This window comes from Muntiacus reevesi, chromosome 8 (assembly GCF_963930625.1).
Source record: "Muntiacus reevesi chromosome 8, mMunRee1.1, whole genome shotgun sequence".
Taxonomy (NCBI): domain Eukaryota; kingdom Metazoa; phylum Chordata; class Mammalia; order Artiodactyla; family Cervidae; genus Muntiacus; species Muntiacus reevesi.
In genome coordinates, this window is record NC_089256.1 from 73,362,055 (window position 1) to 73,382,671 (window position 20,617).

The 20,617-nt window shown below is 38.8% G+C and overlaps 1 protein-coding gene and 1 long non-coding RNA gene across 4 annotated transcripts in view; one reads left to right on the plus strand and one right to left on the minus strand.

Annotated features, from left to right (window-relative positions):
- Positions 1-20,617, plus strand: part of SLC2A2 (solute carrier family 2 member 2) — a 42,307-nt gene that overhangs the window by 11,532 nt on the left and 10,158 nt on the right. The window contains exons 3-10 of one of the 3 annotated variants that reach the window (XM_065942603.1): positions 1,658-1,834; positions 7,384-7,508; positions 10,647-10,762; positions 11,646-11,808; positions 12,266-12,453; positions 15,984-16,088; positions 19,662-19,763; positions 20,393-20,596. In XM_065942603.1, the coding sequence (XP_065798675.1) occupies positions 1,658-1,834; positions 7,384-7,508; positions 10,647-10,762; positions 11,646-11,808; positions 12,266-12,453; positions 15,984-16,088; positions 19,662-19,763; positions 20,393-20,596 (1,180 nt within the window). Of the gene's footprint in view, positions 1-1,577; positions 1,835-7,383; positions 7,509-10,646; positions 10,763-11,645; positions 11,809-12,265; positions 12,454-15,983; positions 16,089-19,661; positions 19,764-20,392; positions 20,597-20,617 lie in introns of those variants that run through there. The other 2 variants (XM_065942602.1, XM_065942604.1) reach the window with 2 other exon arrangements.
- LOC136173174 (uncharacterized) overlaps positions 6,607-20,617 on the minus strand; it is a 60,526-nt gene continuing 46,515 nt past the window's right edge. The window contains exons 2-3 of the long non-coding RNA XR_010664189.1: positions 20,087-20,219; positions 6,607-6,698 (exon numbers count right to left, since the gene is read on the minus strand). This is a non-coding gene — a long non-coding RNA (uncharacterized lncRNA). The remainder of the gene's footprint in view (positions 6,699-20,086; positions 20,220-20,617) is intronic.

A 20,617-nucleotide genomic window follows, 5' to 3' on the forward strand; every position in this document is an offset into this window, starting at 1 on the left:
TTTAAAGAGCTATTTAAATACCATTATGTAAGAAGAATTTGTTTTTTATTAGCAGAATGACATTTGGAATTGTTTTATGGTCTTTTTAAATCATACTTTTTATGAGTGTGAAAACTATGCACACCTGTTGCAGAAAGTTTCAGAAAGAAAAACATTAATGATTATTCATGTAGAGCAAACTGCCGAAAACATCTGGGCTATTTCCTTTCAGCCTTTCTTCTGTGTATATTATCCATATAGAGTGACCTTCCCATGAGGCAAAGGTCTGGATCAGAGTCCTTTTATCATAAGAGGATGTAAGTTCTCTCCTTCATCAGCTGACTTCACCACATAGGCCTTTGCCCAGGTCTGGCCGCCTAGGATAGCTGCATTCCAGGTCATTGTTAGAGGTCCTCCAGCCTGCTGCTACCAAGTGCTGACCAAATCATCTGGAGGAATGACATGGAAGAAGAGCTGGAAGGATGTGCCTTTCCTCAATTATACTTTTGTTTGAGTTTGCCTCTACTGAAACATTATAAAATATGGCTCTGTGAAATCTAGTTTTGAACACTGTTTATTCTGTTACCTACTGCACTCAGTGAGGACCCACACAATACACTTTCTTTAGGTCCCAATACCTTCTCAGGAACTTCTGAGTTGGCTTTGATCTTCAGAATTCACCAATATACTTGATTGTTTTCCTCTCTTTTCACTGGCTGCTAGGAAACTTATTAATTAATTTATAGCTCACCTAAAACAAGGATAGCGCACCCGATGTTTGAATTTTGTATGCTAACTTTATTTTTGCCCTCAACTTTCTCAAACTTTTTTCTTATATCCACTTTTTTGTCTCTGTTCAAACATTTACAGTAGCCAATTTAAATTCTGCTATGCAGGGGAAACAGTGGCATGAAAATGTATCTTTTCAGCTTGCGGGATAGTTTCAATTTGGACAGATGCCAATCTTTAAAACTTGAAGAATTTTACATAGAAATACACATGTCTGGCTTCTCTTTAAAAATTAAAGGCCACGCAATGCCAGTCTCAAATTGCAGCTTCCTCCTTCAGATGGGACAAATAAACCCTGCCCACTCAGTATTATATTCTCAACAGTTGTTGTTTGGTCACTGAGTCATGTCAGACTCTTTGTGACTCCATAGTCTGTAGCCCACCAGGCTCCTCTGTCCATGGGATTTCCCAGGGAAGAATACTGGAGTGGGTTGCCATTCCCTTCTCCAGGGATTTTCCTGACTCAGGATTGAAGCTATGCCTCCTACATTAGCAAGCAGATTCTTTACCACTGGAACCCATATTCTCAATAGTATAGACTATATTTCAGCCCTCAAGTTATCAAACTCCTTCTTGCCTCCTTTACTTGTTTGTTCCTGCCAGGTTCCCACTGACACTGGAATTTGTGACCTCTGTTTTATAGGATGTGGTCAACTGTAAGCCATCTATATGGATTAGTATGTGCATAACACACATAATTGAAATAATCCTGCTTGAACACCTAACAAGTAGTTTCAAGGAAAAACAAACCAAAAATATACAGAATGTTTGAAATATTTCAACTATTTTTCTTTATTTTATCTCCTTAGGTAATTATAACCCACTACAGACATGTTCTGGGTATTTCACTGGATGACCGAAAAGCTATCAACAACTATGCTCTCAACAGTACAGAGGAATTGCCCACAAGCCCAGGAGATCCAACACCAGGCTCTTGGACTGAGGAAGAGACTATGACATCAGCTAGCCTCATCACCATGTTCTGGTCCCTGTCCGTGTCCAGCTTTGCAGTTGGTGGAATGATTGCATCATTCTTTGGAGGGCTTCTTGGGGACAAGCTTGGAAGGTAGGCAAATTTCATAAATAAGCATACACACAGAAAAGTCACTATTTGGAGTTTCAGAATTTGTTTAGAAAGAAATCATCTTCCATTTTGTGGGACAGTTTTAGAGTTTTTTGTTTTTTTTTTTCAAATCATGACCTTATGAGTTAGGTTGGTATTGGACCAAATAAGGGCTTCCCTGGTGTCTTGGATGGTAAAGAATCTGAATGCAATGCAGGAGATCCAGGTTTGATCCCTGGGTCAGGAAGTTCCCCTGGAAAAAGAAATAGCAACCCACTCCAGTATTCTTTCGTGGAGAATTCCATGGACAGAGAAGCCTGGCAGGCTACACTCCATGGGGTCACAAAGAGTCGGAAACGACCAAGCAACTAACACTTTTACTTTCCAGACCAAATAATAGTGAAAGCTGTTGCAGTAAACTATTGAAGTGTGAAGATATTTACAGAAAAGGTGAATTTGGAGTATATTTCTAGATAATCACTTTAATTCTCTGACTTTATAACTTATAAAACATATTAAGAAACCACAGTCCAAGTGGTTTACTCAGGAACTCAAGAGAAGTGTCAAGCATGGAATTTTTAAATCTATTGTTGACTCCACCAATTGCTCCATTTCTCAGACACCCAGTTTTTCCTTTTCAGATTAGAATTTGACATCTGGATCAGTCAAGCCGCAAGGTTAAGTCAATATCACCAACTCCCAGTTGCCCAGTGTACTTGATAGGGGGTTTCTAGTTGCTGCTACTGCTATCTCAAAACCCAACCACAAACGAAGCAAGTGGTATTTCCATTCCTCAACTTTCTATTTTGGATTGAAACTTCCTGTTTTGGATTAAAAACATTAGTAGAACTCCTTACATCCAAATTTCATTTAGTCATGTGAAATACTAAAGCTCTTGGAGTTCCCTCCACCCCCATCAGCTCAGTCCAGTCACTCAGTCATGTCCAACTGTTTGCAACCTCATGGACTGCAGCACACCAGGCTTTCCTGTCCATCACCAGTTCCCAGAGCTTGCTCAAATTCATGTCCATCGAGTTGGTGATACCATCCAACCATTTCATCCTCTGTTGTCCACTTGTTCTCCTGCCTTCAATCTTTCCCAGCATCAGGGTCTTTTCCAATGAGTCTGTTCTTCACATCAGGTGGCCAAAGTATTGGAGCTTCAACTTCAATATCAGTCTTTCCAGTGAATATTCAGAACTGATTTCCTTTAGGATTGACTGGCTTGATTTCCTAGCAGTCCAGGGGACTTTCAAGAGTCTTCTCCAACACCACTGTACAAAAGCATCAATTCTTGGGTGCTCAGCCTTCTTTATGGTCCAACTCTCACATCCAAAAATGACTACTGGAAAAACCATAGCTTTGACTATATGGACCTTTGTAGGTAAAGTAACGTCTCTGCTTTTTAATATGCTGTCTAGGTTTGTCATAGCTTTTCTTCCAAGGAGCAAGCATCTTTTAATTTCATGGCTGTACTCACCATCTGCAGTTATTTGGAAGCCAAAGAAAATAAAGTCTGTTACTGTTTGCATTGTTTCACCATCTACTTGCCATGAAATGATGGGACCCAATGCCATGATTTTAGTTTTTTTTTGAATGCTGAGTTTTAAGCCACCTTTTTCACTCTCCTCTTTCACTTTCATCAAGAGGCTCTTTAGTTCCTCTACTTTCTGCCATAAGGGTGTTATCTGCATATCTGAAGTTACTGATAGGAAATAAAACAGAAAATCAGTTATTTCTCTAGATTTATTTTCTGGTCTTTGCATCCACTTTTTTGTTTATCACTTTTTTCTGATGATAAAAATATGCAAATATGAAAAAATTAGAAAATGCAAAAACTTTTAAAGATCTAAATGATACAGGCAACTACCTTAGTAATATGTGTGCTCTGTCATGTCCAACTCTTCACGACCCTATGGCCTGTAGCCCACTAGGCTTCTCTGTCCATGGGATTCTCCAGGCAAGAATAGTGAAGTGGGTTGCCATGCCCTCCTCCCCGGGATTTTCCCAACCCAGGGATTGAACCCGCATCTCTTACATCTTCTGCATTGGCATACTGGGTTACAATTCATTTAATTATTAAAATTCCTTCTTTAAATTATAGTTTTCCCTCTTTGGTTATTAAATTCTGATAATTTCTTCCTCTTATACTGGAGCTTTTAATAAGACTGTAAGAATTTTTCTAAAGTAATAGGTAGCATAGAAACACAAGTTTTATTCTTGTTCTTATTTGAAAGAGACTTCCCTCTACCATAAAAGAAAATGGTCAGTTCTTCAAATGTTATCAAACTACTGGTGTTTAGCTGAGCTGTTTTTTCAAATAATTTTATTTATTTTTGGCTATGCTAGATCTTCATTGTGCCAAGGGCTGTTCTTCGGTTGTGGTGAGCAGGGGCCACTCTGTAAATTGCAGTGTGCGGGCTTCTTATTGCAGTGGCTTCTCCTCTCGTGGAGCATGGGCTCTAGGGTGCGAGGGCTTCAGTAACTGCAGTGCATAGACTCAAGAGTTGTGGCTCCCGGGGTCTAGAGCGCAGGATCAACAGTTGTGGCTCAGGCCTTAGCTGTTCCCAGGCATGTGGCATTCTCCCAGACCAGGGATCGAACCCATGTCTGCTGCACTGGCAAGCAGATTCTTTCCCACTGAGCCACCAGGGAAGCCCCTTAGCTGAACTTTAAATCAGTATTCATAAATTATGCAGGTCATTGACTGGCTTTAGTTATTTTAAAATTTCTTAAATTATTTCAGTTTGAACCAAGTTTAAGCAGTAATTGGAAATTTTTCTAGATTGCTTATCTCTAAAATAAATAAAATTAAACAAAACTAAATTAAAATTTTAAACATGGACAGACCAATTCTTTTAGCAGTTATTGATGTTTTATACTTCTCATCACTGAAGAAAAAAATGTAAGCCCTTGTCCCTCATTTAGAGACAGGATTCTAACAATTCAGTGACTCACTCTACATTTAGTGTTCTGCTGATCAAAACAGAACGAACATCTTCTCAGGTCTTAGGATCTGGCATTGACAATGGCCATACCCCCAAACAATGTCAAATTATGATTTATCAAATTATTTATGGTGGATTAAAAGCAAGGTTTCTTCTAGTTTCCAGTAGAAAAATGAAAAATGTTCACTTCCTTGAGAACAGCCCTAAAACTAATCATTTTAACTTCAAAATTAACACAGAACAGTTGAGTCTCAATAAAAAAATTATTTTCCTAGGAAAAGTCACTGAGAAATGACATGATTGTCCCTATCGCCAGGGTCATTGCTCCACTCATTAAAAGTAAACAAATAAAAATGTACTATTCCATTACTGCTTTAAAAAAAACCTTTGCTTATAATTGTGTTAATAGGTATCTGTGGCCACTATTTGGGTTCTCAAGGTCAAATTTTACTTAAAATTTAAGGACCAGGGTAAGGTGGGGGAGACCATGATCTGGGCAATCCACGTTACCATGAGTGAAGGACAATATACATAGCTTGTTGCCTTTGAATGTGTTCTTCCTTTTGAACCAAAAATGAAAATGACCAAAATAAAGCATTAACCTTTGGTTTCACAGTGATCAAGTCCCAGCTCTGTAATTTATTGTGAGGATTAAATGAAAATGAACATAAAAGGCTTAGTACACTGCCTGCCACAAAGTGAGCAGGCAGAAAATGTAGATGATGATAATGAAGAAGAGACTTATGCTAACAGAAGCATTCAGAGCACGATTTAAAGAAATAGACATATATTTCTTTCTCCCTGATTCAACCATTTCGTGTATTTTTAGATTATTTATTCTTGGCTCTTTCTCACATCTGAGCAGAAGTTAAAATCCTTTAAGTTGTATAGAATGCTACAGCAACCACTGGTGGTGGGGAACAGAGACTTTAGAGCAATCTGGCATCAAAAATAACTTTCAGGCTATCTGTCTCTGGTATGACTTTTTCTCTTTTTTCCCCTACTAGAATATATTATCAGCTAACTAGTAACAATTTCCTAAGGTAAATTACTGGATTTGCCCGCCCTCTGTCCTTGTGTAGAGAAAAAAGTTCACAGAGAAACACCCCTATGTTTGTCTACTCTGCAGTTCTGAAGCTGGTCAGCTCTAAATCACTCTATCTGCCTGCCTCTGGGTTGTTGATAATTTCCATATACTAGTTTCCCGTTACTGTCCTAATGAATTATTACAAACTTAGTGGCTTAAAACAACACACGTTTGTTTCCTTACAGTTCTAGAGAACCAAATTCAGTTTCATTGGCAGAAGTCAAGGTGTCAGCAGGGCCTATTCCTTCTGGAGGTTCTAAAGAAAGGTCCTTTTCCTTACCCTCCCCAGCGTCTGGTGGCCAACTTGTCCTTGTCTGTGGCCTCTTCCTCCATTTTCAAAGCACATCACCACAAACCTTATTTCTTTCATCTCATCACCTTCTCTTCTGCCTTCCTAATATAAGTACATCACTGGCCCAATTTTGAGATAAAGAGATTATTCAATTTAATCCTTAATCATATCTGCAAAATCCCTTTACCATAAAAAGTGGTATATTCCCAGGATCTGCAGATTAAGATGTTGACTATTGTGGGGTTTTATTCGACTCATCACATGGTTTGTTGGGAAAATGAGTATGAGATTATATAGTTTTATTCTTCCAGAAAAAACAATTTGCTTGTTGTTTAAGATACTTGTTTAGGAAAAGCTCACCTAGTAAAGTTTGAAACACTGAAACAGAATATAACAAGATACTTACATTTCTTTGTGGAACTAGCATTCACATTTATTCACTTAGGTTCTTTTATTGGCTTTATCATCATTGATTGAACTTTGAAGAAGGTTTCTGTGTACATCACTTTCCCATTTAACAGGAAGAAGAGTGTCAGATACCTGAAAACGTTAATTTTTGTATGATCAATTTTGAAAATGGTGTTTTTTTTGCTATTATCACCTTTACTATGTATTTTGCATTGGTTGACATTGATTCATAGATTCTGGAAATATGCTGGCATATAATGATAAAATAAGAATAATTATAGTTCTCTGATAAGGCTTAAAGTAAAAGCATGTTTTAATCTACTTCCAAATAATTTATACTAAAGAAAACTTAAATTTTAAAGTTCTTTCATGATCTATAGCAGCTAAAATCTTGTACCATTAAAAGAAAAAAAAAGGGTCAGTGTCATAGGTTACAGATACAGAATTAAATTTAGCTATCACCAGGCATTTATTCTTCAAAACAGTCAGCATGTAGAAAACTAATTGTTAACTATTTGAAAAGGTCTCAGAAGTGTTATCTTAGGGCAAACTAGTCATCATCACAATTGAATCATCTCTATCAAAATGTGATTAGGTACATGCAATCCAAATTCTCTCATTATAAATATTATGTATTGCTAATGCTTAACACATAGACAAATCAAAGTAGCAATCATGGTTTAAGACTCCCCAACTAACTCTATCAACAAAATTAAAATAATCACTCTTTGGTAAAAATCTCAGCATGCTCTGAAAGCAAATCCTATTTATCAAGTTTCGATGCTAAATTTATAATCCTTGCTTTTCAAATTTTCAGAATCAAAGCCCTGTTGGTAGCAAACATTCTTTCGTTAGTTGGAGCTCTCTTGATGGGGTTTTCGAAACTGGGACCATCTCACATTCTTATAATTTCAGGAAGAGGCATATCAGGACTCTACTGTGGTAAGTTGTGCACACACACACACACACACCCTTCCACACAAACACATATGTACATCTGAAAATTATTCTCAAGGTAGATATGGTTACATGTAGGGAATTTTTTAAGCATAAGGTGACATCACAAAAAGGAAAGGCAATAGCACAGTTTCAGTTCTGAGTGAGGGATGTTTGGGATCAGTAAGTGGAGTTGTAATGAGATGTTCTTAAACCACAGCAATGACATCATTTCTAGTCATATGCTCCAAGACAAATTAGTTAGCTCTTGACTTTCTTATCCGTTAAATGAGAAGGATAATAATATCTACCTCGTGAGGGCACTTGTGAGAATATGTGTAAAAGGTTCAGCATAGAATCTGACTACAGCTAGCTGTTGTTATTATTCCTGTTGTTCAGTAGACACTGGAAGACTGCTATGCCCAGAACCCCCAACTCTACCCTTATGGCCTGCCCAGCTACTGATGTCTCTGTCTCTCCTATCTGGAAAGACCTCGATGTTCTGGCCCATCTCTCAGGCCACATTCCCTTACCCTATCTGCTTCCACACTTGGCTGGTCCAAGTGTTAAAATGAAGCTGGCCAAAAGGAGAGGGGCTCAGGCAGAAGCAGCTGGTAGAGGAATTCAGAAAGGAGGAAAGATGCTTTTCCCATCTAAATATCTGAATCACTATTTCTTGGAAACAGCTCTTCAATCTTCTTGAAGCAACTTAGCAGCAGAGGACGGAAGAAAGGGAGGATGGTCCATTCTCTAAAATAGTCAAATCTTTTGCTCCTCAATCCCAGTAATAGCCATTGTCCCAAATCACAGCCACTAACAATAACCATTGTGGGTGGGAGAGGGAAGGTGAGGGCACGAAGTGCTGTATGAAATATTTTTAACACTTTTACCTGAAAAGAAGGAAAGACTACAACTCTGTGCATCTTCAGTGATTGGTTGAACCAAAAGTCTGGTCTTCTGCATTGCAGGCAAATTCTTTACCTGCAGCTGAGCTACCAGGGAAGCTGAAAATAAAAGTCTAAGATTATTTACTTAAATGGCTCTTCTTGTTATTTTCAATGTTAATACAAATAACTGAAATGATAGCTTGGTCAAGGTAAAGAGGCAACTCACTTATGGGAAGAGCTTTGGATTCAGAATGCATCAATTCTGGCACTGTCTTGGTCTGGCCTTAGTTATTGAATAGAAGGCTCGGTTTGCTCCTCGATATTAGTTCCCCCTGGCTGCTCTAATGAATTACTTCAAACTTAGTGGCTTAAGACAACACAAATTTGTTTTCTTACAGTTTTGAAGACTCAAATTCAGTTTCACTTGACTGTAAAATGCAACTAATAACACCATCAAAGAGGTCCAAATCAAGATTTTTCTTTATTTTCTCTCTACTTTTTGAAATACAATAAGAAAAAAAATTATAAAATATAAAAAATTATTTTAAAAATATAAAAAATTATAAACTATTTTTAGTAAAATTGAAAATAAATGTTATAATTGAAAATAAATAGTAGCAACCTATTACTAGCATAACTAACTTGTACTCTCCAAGCATCTTCTAAAATTATGTCTGATCCTATTATGAGCATTAAAATAGCTAAAAATTAATGAAAATAAATTAATAAAGATTAATAGAAAATACAATTTGATTTCAGGTTCTTAAGACTTTAGACCAGGTGGCCAAAACAGCTCAGCTGGAGAGAGCATTAGACTGAAGGCTTCAGACTTGCGAGCTTATCTGCATTTTCTGTTCTTGAGGTATAATATTTGGCGTTAACAAAAATGCTACAGCCCAGAATAGGACCAAACAATGTTTATTTATTTTTTTTCCTCCTGCTTCTTTAAGATCAACAGACCACACAGTAGAGTTGCATGTAAAAGCAGAAATTTAGATGCTGTATCAGCCATGCAAATGTTCATGGGATATTGAGAACAATTTGAAGCATTAAAAAAATATTGAAACAATTCTCAAAAGCATCTTTTAAACAAAGACCATACATTTCCATTTGATAGGCCCGCAGTATATCTAAGAGGAAGCCTCTGACAAATCTTATTTTCAGAAAATGCCAAACATTGCATTCAGTTTTGCTCATTGACTAGTCTCTGACCTTTTTATGCTCTTAGCAAATGGCTAGATTCTCCACCATTTTCAACATGACTGGTTACATCTGCATCTAGGAAAACTACAGAAGGCATAAGGGCCTAGAGCTTTGCAAAATTTTGTTTTCTTTTAAGCATCAAAGGGTTTCCCAGGTGGCCCTAGTGGTAAAGAACCCACTTGCCAATGCAGGAGACATAAGAAATAGGGGTTCAACCCCTGGCTTGGGAAGATGCCCTGGAGGAGGACATGGCAACCCGCTCCAGTATTCTTGCCTGGAGAATCCCATGGACAGAGAAGCCTGGCAGGCTACAATCCATAGAGTCGCAAGGAGTCAGACACAACTGAAGCAACTTAGCATGCATGCAAGAATTAGAAGTCTTTATTCAAATAAAATCTTTTCTGAAGCCCATTATTTAGAGAGAATAAAAAAGCTAGGTTGCTCTGGTTGGAGTAATTGGGGGAAGAGCCCCTGAGTCCCTTAACCCCTAACACCTCTCTACTCACCCCGCCCCTCAAATCTTAAGTGTGACTTTGAGGCACCTCCACATTGTGGAAACTCAAGAAGGGCTTGTAGTTCTCCTGCTAACACTCTATTGCACTGTGATCTTGGGTAAGTCATTTCTCACCTTTATCAAGTAAAGAGGTTGGCATAGATATGTTCTAATTTCCTTTAATCCCATGATTTTAGAGTAAGAATATTACTGCATTTTAAAGAATATTGTTAAAGCATTCTTCAGTCTCTTTTCTGAAGATAACCTAAGGCATTATGATACAAACTCAATATTAACATGAATTTTTTAACTAAATAAAGACAATGCTATGAATAATTGCCAGATGAATGACTAACCATCTCCTTCTATTTATATCTTCAACTATAATTTCATTTGGAGTCTCATCAACAAACATTCTTTGCATAAATTGTGTCTGCAGTTGGTGACAAGGGCCCTTCCTTCCAATAAACTCAGGAAGAATGCTGACTGTACTTAAACAAAGTTACTGCTGTTGATGTCATCCTGATTACACTTTAACATGTATGTTCATGTTTCACTCAGGGCTAATTTCAGGCTTGGTTCCAATGTACATTGGTGAAATTGCTCCAATCACACTCAGGGGTGCTATTGGTGCTCTTCATCAGCTGGCCGTTGTTACAGGCATCCTCATTAGTCAGGTAAAAACTCCCATCCCCTCCCTCACCCATCCTCTACTTTACCCAACTTCTCTCTCCCTGACTGGCCACTCTTACTGTAGAACAGCACAGAGGAAAAGACAGTTCCACAAGTGGTCTTGGAGGTGGCAGTACAGAAACATAGGCTTTTTAGCTCAAAGCTAAAATATTACTAATCCACGCCTCACTTTTCCCCTGGAAGTTGTAGTGGAGTTGGCACTGAAGGTGATCTGGCAAGCCAAGTCTTTAACTACTGGAGCTATTCCAGAATTAAATTATTCCATTTAGATTTCAAGAGAAAAAAATTTCAAAATTTTGGCTGCCTGGGTTTCCTTTTTTTCTGAGCATCTTTCCTGCTCAGGTTTAAAATGCAAAGGATTACAGTAGCGGTTCTTGTTCAGTTACCTGTATTCTTTCCTTCTCTCCTGTGTCCTCAAAGGGAGTCCTCAGAACCCCAAACTTATGACTATCCAGAGAATAAACTACTTTGCAATAAGGATCACAAAACTAGTTCTCTCAGAGTAATTACTTTATCTATGTAACCCATTCTATTTAAGTTCTGGGTAATTGTCCAAAGTTATGCATGATTTTTGCTGTTGTTTTAGATATCAAATGTGTGCTTAAAAGTTTGGTTGATTTCTACCCTAAATGTCCCATAGGAGTTAATGAAAACAAATCTAGATGAATTCTTTGTAAAACAGAGTCCCTAACTCAGTTAAGGAGAGACATACTAGTAATAGTTGCCATCTTAAGCATACTTGTGCATACTTGAATCAAAGTTGTCAGGAATTACTATCAAATAGCCAATGTGCTTTTTCAACAAATTGTTTCAGAAGGCAGATCTGAAGTGATGTGTAGTTGCTATGCTTCCTCCCTGCCTTTTCAGATCGTTGGCCTTGACTTTATCCTGGGCAATCACGAGTTATGGCACATCCTGCTTAGTTTGTCTGCTGTGCCAGCCATTCTCCAATGTCTGCTGCTCTTCTTCTGTCCAGAAAGCCCCAGATACCTTTACATCAAGCTGGATGAGGAAGCCAAAGCAAAGAAAAGTAAGTCTATGGTGGTTTTCCTTTCTTCCTATTGTTTTGGAATTATCAGTTAATGAGAAACCGTGCACATGAATGGATACTCATGAAATTGGTACCAATGCTTTTCAAATGAAGTCAGTGATTATATGTAAGAATATGCACGATCACTTAATATGACTGGTACATGTCATTTTGCAACCATAAGCATTCACACAAGCCCAAATAGAAAATCCACATGCAATGTATTGAACTCAGAGACTTCTAACAGACCTTTCCTGCATTATGCTTCTATGATAATGAGCAATAAGATGAAGCCAAATGTTTTGCTTTCTTAAGAAATAAAAAGACAGGATTTAACAAGAAAGGATTTCCAACACCCATTCTATTAGGTAGTAGAATGGGCTATGCAGAACTGTAGTTCTTTCATTAGCATAACTATTGACCTGAGTTGTGTCAACCTGATCATTTTGGGGGACAGGCTTGAAAAGACTCAGAGGAAGTGATGATGTCACCAAAGACATCACTGAGATGAGAAAAGAGAGGGAAGAAGGATCAAATGAAAAGAAGGTCTCCATAATTCAGCTCTTCACCAGTTCCAGCTACCGACAGCCTATTCTAGTGGCACTGATGCTGCATGTGGCTCAGCAATTCTCTGGAATCAATGCGGTAAGTTTAAGAACACCCTCCCTCACTCTTAAGAGCAAAGTGAATTAAGACAGATTAGGACAGGAGTTTAAGTTTAAATAACTAAAGGACATGTTAAAATGCTGACATCACAATTATCTTGAATGAGCATTAATTTTATCTTCCCTTGTCTGCTTTCTAAAATTGCCTTACAGTTTTTAAAAGATGTCAGTGATCAGTGGTCTGCATGTCGATTAAGATAAAGATTAAAAGGCAAGTCATAATAAATACAGAAGAGGGCAAAGGAGAATAAATATACCAAGAAGACTGAATTACCAGGGGCTTCTAAAGTTGAGTACCAAATTTAGGATTTCAGAAAATCTAGGCAGAAGGACTCATGGTTTCTGCTATCTATTTAAATGAAGTATAGCAGATAGCCTGGTGCAAAGAAGTTTCCTGCCATCCAAGAAATTTTCACTGTTTGGGGAGACAGCACATAAAATAAACAATAGAAGGAGCTGATATGATATTGGTGAGTGAGGGTAATAGAAAAGACATGACTGAAAAACATACTGAGTACTAAACTAGCTAGCTCTTAGGTTTTGAAATCTTTGTATTATACAGACTAAAATTGTCTTACTGACGGTTAGCTACTAGAAGAAAAAAATTTAGCATTGGTTAAGAAACTATTTTAAAAACCACTTATCCCCATTCAGTGCTGTTAAAAATGTGATTTGGGCTTCTACAGTGAGTCCACTCCAGATTCACAGACACTGTGGTGGTGACTGATGGATGGGCAGAGACCTAGAGGAAGCAAAGATAGTATTTCCCCTGAGGTGAAGCAAAAGGAGACCTGAGCCTCATTCCACACAGTGAATGCTCTGCTCTGGCCTCTATCCTCCTTTAAGGATCCTTGATGTTGATTTTTCAACCTCTTAATTTTTTATAACTTTGGGTCTCAGAGACCAAATCTCTCTGAGCTCTCTCTCTCTCTGCATGTGTATCCAAGAGCACAACACTTAATCTCTCCGAGTGCCCCTACTTTAGCTTCCATCCCAGTGCCTGGCTTAGAGGCATCCAGGAAATGTTGAACCAGAGGCTTTTGGGTAGTACAGCGTGCAGTGAGTAATCCATTCCTCATCGAACACAGTCTGAACAGTCCTCCTGCATCAGCCCTGTCTGCAGGACGAGGCTGTAGGAAAGGAATGACAGAGGATGACACAACAACAACAAAAAATGACTGTTATATACATAAAGACGTAACTAAATAATAAAGGCTATTAAGGAGGCTGTGAATCAGATTTCTCCATTTATACTGACATGAGTGGAAAATTTTGGATTAAGTGCAATGAAAACCAAAATTCTTATACACATTGGTTCAGTTCAGTTCAAAGTTGCTCAGTCGTGTCTGACTCTTTGCGACCCCACGGACTGCAGCACGCCAGGCCTCCCTGTCCATCACCAACTCCCGGAGCTTACTCAAACTCATGTCCATTGAGTTGATGATGCCATCCAACCATCTCATCCTCTGTTTTCCCCTTCTCCTCCCCGCCTTCAATCTTTCCCAGCATCAGGGTCTTTACAAATGAGTCAGTTCTTCGCATCAGGTGGCCAAAGTATTGGAGTTTCATCTTCAGCATCAGTCCTTGCAATGAATATTCAGGACTGATTTCCTTTAGGATGGACTGATTGGATCTCCTAGCAGTCCAAGAGATTCTCAAGAGTCTTCTCCAACACCACAGTTCAAAAGCATCAATTCTTCAGCACTCAGTTTTCTTTGTAAACCAACTCTCACATCCATACATGACTACTGGAAAAACCATAGCTGTGACTAGACAGACCTTTGTTGGCAAAGTAATGTCTCTGCTTTTTAATATGCTGTCCAGGTTGGCCATAACTTTTCTTTCAAGGAGCAAGTATCTTTTAATTTCATGGCTACAGTCACCATCTGCAGTGATTTGGGAGCACAAAAAAATAGTCTGTCACTGTTTCCACCGTTTCCCCATCTATTTGCCATGAGGTGATGGGACCGGATGCCATGATCTTAGTTTTCTGAATGTTGAGCTTTAAGTCAACTTTTTCACTCTCCTCTTTCACCTTCATCAAGAGGCTCTTTAGTTCTTCTCCGCTTTCTGCCGTAAGTGTCGTGTCATCTGCATATGTGAGGTTATTGACATTTCCCCCAGCAATCTTGATTCCAGCTTGTGCTTCCTCCAGCCCAGCAGTTCTCATGATGTACTCTGCATATAAATTAAATAAGCAGGGTGACAATATACAGCCTTGATGTACTCCTTTCCCGATTTGAAATCAGTCTGTTGTTCCATGTCCAGTTCTGTTTCTTCTTAACCTGCCTTAAGATTTCTCAGGAGGCAGGTCAGGTGGTCTGGTATTCCCATCTCTTTAAGAATTTTCCACAGTTTGTTGTGATCCACACAGTCAAAGGCTTTGGCATAGTCAATAAAGCAGAAGTAGATGTTTTTCTGGAACTCTCTTGCTTTTTTTATGAGCCAATGGATGTTCAGCGATTTGAGCTCTGGTTCCTCTGCCTTTTCACTGGTAAGAGTGTAAATTGACACAACTTCTTTGGAAAACTATTTGATAGTATCCATTAAAGCTGAGAACACATATACACTGTGATCCAACAATTCTATTCCTAGGCGTAAATGTGTATGTGTTTTACCAAAAGGCTTGTACCAGAATGTTCTTAGAAGCACTATTCATAATCGCTCTAATGATAGTGATAGTGATAGTGAGGTCACTCAGTCGTACCCGACTCTTTGCGACCCCATGGACTATAGCCTACCATGCTCCTCTGTCCGTGGGATTTTTCAGGCAAGAGTACTGGAGTGGGCTGCCATTTCCTTCTCCAGAGGATCTTCCCGACCCAGGGATGATAACTATCTAAATAAACATCAATAGTAGAATGGGTGACTAAATAGTAGTAGAATGGGTAACTGAATTGTGGTATATTACTATAATAATATGCTAAATAGCAATGATAATAAACAGCCTGCAAATGCAACAGTGTGGATGATTCTCACAAAGGTAATGTTGATGCCAGATATAAAATATACATAGAGCAGGTCCACTTATATCAAGTACAAGACTAGGCAAAATTTATCTATGATGGTCGAAGTTGAAAGAGTTTCCTTTGAAAAAAGGGTGAGATTTAGGGGGCTTCCAGAAGGTAGGAAATGATTTATTTTTTATCTAGATTATACAGGTGTGTTTAGTTTGTGAAAATTAATTGAACTCTACACTTAAAGGATATGTGTACATTTTTGCATGTATTTTAACTTTAAGAAAAAGTTTTAAAACTGAAAAAAGTTAGATGCAGATGTAGAGTTTTCAGCTGAATATAAGGAGATTTTAAATGACTGGAAGTTTTACACACTAAAGGAAGATTGTGATTTCTCTTTTTCTGGAAGAAGAGGGATGATAAAACCTTTTGGGATCTCTCGGAACTCTGGTTCCATTGGAACACTCAAAAAATAAACAACCTAAAATAATTCTTGCATTAAAGCCTTAGCACCAGGCTTCTTGATTAAAGCTAAACTATTCCTATCTTTCAGATATTTTACTATTCAACCAGCATTTTCCAGACAGCTGGAATCAGCCAACCTGTTTATGCAACCATTGGAGTTGGTGCTGTCAACACAGTTTTCACTGCTGTCTCTGTAAGTGAAAAACTCTAGATAAATATTCTGCTTGTTCCTCAGTCCAGAAAGAAACCCTTGTAACATAAAAGCAACCTGTGATCTATTGTCCGCATGTACTGGATATGTGGATAGAACCATGTGAGTCACAGGAAGAGTCTTAGATGTGAACAACCAACCATTGTAGCGAGATTAGGCATAACGGAACACATGGATCAGTGGTTCTCTCTATCTCCCAAAGATGTCATTTGTCACTTACTTGTGAATCAGGAACTCACTTGGGGACAAGACACTTGGTATTTTTGTGTAAATACCTAGGCTTTTTCTCCTTTGTTCTGTACTTATGTCCCTTAATATTAGCAAATGTGTCTAATTAGCAAATATTAGCATGCTCAGTCGTGTCTGACTCTTTGCAATCCCACAGACTGTAACCCACTAGGCTCCTCTGGGATTTTTCAGGCAAGAATATTGGGGTGGGTTGCCATTTCCTACTCCAGGGGAATCTTCCCAACCCAGGGACTGAACACTCTTGCGTCTCCTGTATTGGCAGCAGATTCTTTACCACTGCACCACCTGGGAAAGAAAGTGTGAAAGTGTTAGTCTTCAGTCATGTCTGACTCTTCTCGACCCCAAGTACTGTAGCCTGCCAGGCTCCTTTGTCCATGGGCTTCTTCAGGCAAGAATACTGGAGCAAATAGCCATTCCCTTCTCTGGGGGAACTTCCCGATCCAGGGCAGACTCTTTACTGTCTGGGAAACGGAGAACCAGGGAAATGGAGAAGCACCCTGGGAAGCACCACCTGGGAAGCACCACCAGGGAAGCCCCTGATATTAGCAAACAGCTTGTCATTTCTATCAGTACTGGATCTTCCACCTCCATTCCTATCCTTCCGTGGTTGAAATTTTTTATCCTGATATCTTAGGGGAAAAAAAAAATTTTTTTAATAGACTTTGTCCTCTTGATTAGATATCTAAGCCTCTAGCAAAATTAAACTGATTGGGCAGATTCTTATGATGTTAGGCCATTGGGCAGAGCTTCCAGGCAGCTCTGAGGCTTCTCATGTAGCTCAGTTTGAAAAACATCTGCCTGCAGTGCAGGAGATCTGGGTTCAATTCCTGGATCGGGAAATTCCCCTGGAGAAGGAAATGGCAACCCGATCCAGTATTCTTGCCTGGAGAATCCCATGGATAGAAGAGCCTAGCAGGCTACAGTTTATGGGGTCACTTGTTTTTCATTCTCCACACATGGACTTTTAAATATTACCTAAAGTGGTCAATAATTACAGCCTTGCTACCTAGATCAAAAGGCAAGTTTGTCCAGACCACATTAAACAGAACTGGACCTTGGAAAGAGAAGGAAGAGCAGATGATAAGGGAACACCAGTGCTTATGCCTTTAGAGTTAATGCTTGTTCAATCCAAAAGGCCACTCTAAAATCAATAAAGGATTGGTACTGGGATGAAATCCTAGCAACTATTTGCATTCCTTTGTCTCCTGAGATAATATTTTTGCAAATCCCACTTCAACATATTTTTCTTATATAGAGATTGTGATTAAAATATTTTATGTGTAACAGGATTTGCTATGTGAAGAATCAAGTTATCAAGATCAGGGAATCCAAACTCAAAGAATGCCTGAAAAGAAAACTACTATAGAATTCCATTGTTGTTCACCCATCCAACCCTACCAACTCCATAGAGTGGGAGGAGTTGTTCTGAAAATAGTGTTCTGATTATTTTGAATATACTTTTTCAGAACTCATCCTTTTATTCTGTGAACATTTTTGCAGGTGTGACATAATTTTAAAAAACCAACTCTAATCAGTCATCTAATGAACCCTCCAGGACTACAAATAATATTTAACACTTTTAATTATATTTATTTTTGAAAAGTTTTAAAGTTCAAAGAAATACAAAAAGGATAACCTCTCAGTCATCCAGATTCTCTTGCCAAAATCAGCCAATGTTACCAAATTCCATGTATCCGTTCAAATAACGATGTGCAAATAGGAATATATACTGATAACATAGGAATGTTTCAACAATTTGGAGGGAATATAATCCATTTTTTTTTTCCCTGAATGAGTATTGGGAGAGAGAGACTTTCTAAACTCGATGCTGAATGATGTTCCATATTCTGTATTTTTTTTTTTTTTACACTAATGATCCAATAGATGGAAACCTGTAATCTTGAGTGAGAAAACAAAACAGAAAGAAATATGAAGCAAACTGAAAGACAGCATAGGTCTAGAGGAGAAAGAGCGCCTCCAAGTAGGCATCGAGGATCTAAGTGCTGCACGCTGTGTGGGGGGAATGGAAGTTAAGGTCAGGCATCCCCGTCTCTAAGCCCTGACCAAGCCTCACCCTGTGTCAGCGCTCACCTGGCCCCAAGGCATGTAGTTTAAGAATTTATAATCCTATCAGTAATACTTGTTCAGAAATAGAAGAAACAGACATAGTGAAAGCCCTTTTCACCGAAGAACTGCTCCAGTTTCCTTGGCGGCTTGACATGGTGTCATCAAATCAACTTTAAAAGTCAAAATACAGAGAGAAATTTTATGAACTAGAGGAAGGTTTGTTTTTCCCACTTCATTCTCAACAATTAAATATGGATTCCTTGCTTACCACTCTGGAGTGATCTGAAAGCCTGAGAAGAAAGGGATTTTCACTGTAAGTGAAAAGAAATGTTTCTCAGATATTTTCAGAGCCAAAGCTCACTGCACTAAGAATATTGGATTGCTATTGATTTACTGATAGATTTATGAGAACAGCCAAGTGAGAAATTATGACAGGTAATTTTTGTGTGTGTGTGACTCACCAACCTTGGCAGTATTCCAAGAATCGAGCCCGAGTCTATTCAGCAAACTCTGATCCTTGCTAATTGTAAATCTTAACCATTAGTGCAAAGATCCCGACCCAAAGGAACTAATGCCGAGTCTCCTAAAATAGGATAAAAAACACTTTAACCTTTTGCTTTAAAGTCTTATCTTTCCAAGTGGATAGTTCATTACCAAGACCAAGTACTTTCAGGCTCACCAAAAAAAATACAGACCTGACTCTTTGGTAAGATGATCAAATTCTGTATGTTTCCCCTGAGTGGTCACAATTTGACCTTGTTTGCAGTAAGGAAGTTGGGTGATGATAGTTGACATATGAATAATTGTACCATTTCAGGAGTCTGCAATGCTCAAACGCTTTTAATTATAACTTAGGATAATTACCATAAGGGAAATTAATGTCATTTTTATGTAGACCGTTCATATTTTAAGGGTAGAAGAAATACTGGACATCCAAGATGTCCAGTCTCGAACTATTGCACCCAAAGTGATAAACATCAGGTGGTGATAATGCTATGGCTCTTTCTCTAGAATGACCTGTTCAAATCAACGTGACAAAAGGAAGACAGTATCTGTTAATCATCTCTGGTTGCTGAGACTAGTTCTACCTTTCTGGGCAAGAGTCACTTCTCTCCTTAATTCCACATCTGCAAAATGGGATAATAGAATGGCTTCTTTTCAGCTGTATAAATTTAAAAGCTCTGTTTGGCAGTAGAAACTCTTTAAGTATAAAGCCAGTATGTCTTAAAACTTTCCTAGGTGTTCCTGGTGGAGAAGGCAGGGCGACGCTCCCTGTTCCTAACTGGAATGAGTGGAATGTTTGTTTGTGCCATCTTCATGTCGGTGGGACTTGTGCTCCTGGTGAGTCCCGTGCCTGCACTGAGATTTTCGGTTATCCGATGATAGCACTTCTGAGCCCCAAGTTAAACATCTGAGACTTACTTAACGAAATAAAGCAAGAGGAACAGCATATAAAACAAGAGAGAAATGTAAAGAAAAAGAGAATTAGCTTCAGGGTTTGAAGACTGAACATCAGCAAGTGAATGGTGCTGTCACCCAGAGACGCAGGCTGTATAATAACCAGGTTTCAATCCCGACTCTGCCACTTGGCTGCTTGTGTGACCCTGAACAAGTACCTAGACCTTCCTACCACTTTAGAAGGTGTCACGCATCCTGATACCGACCTTGGTATGGGTAGAAGCAGAGGTCACTGGATCCTTGCTTTGCTTCTTCCACGGGAAAAGAGTGACTAGGAGGCAGAGAAAATCCAAATCCAGAGGATTTCTTATAGCTCAAAAGATTTAAGGATGACTCAGACTAGGAAAAAAAAAAAAAAAGAAACCTCACCTACGACTAGAATAACTTACACTTAATTGAACATAAGCACATCAGGAAGAGGTCTATGTCCCCTCTGAACTCAACAAGGACGTAGCTAGAGGAAGAAGCAGTCAGTGACCCCAGTTCCACTTTTCTTTTTCTTTTCTTCTCAGAATAAATTGCCTTGGATGAGCTACGTGAGCATGACAGCCATCTTCCTCTTTGTCTCCTTTTTTGAAATTGGGCCAGGCCCCATCCCCTGGTTCATGGTGGCGGAGTTTTTCAGTCAAGGACCACGCCCTGCTGCTTTAGCAATAGCTGCGTTCAGCAACTGGGCAGGCAATTTCATCATAGCCCTGTGCTTCCAGTACATTGTGGTAAGCAGCCCAATTCTGTGC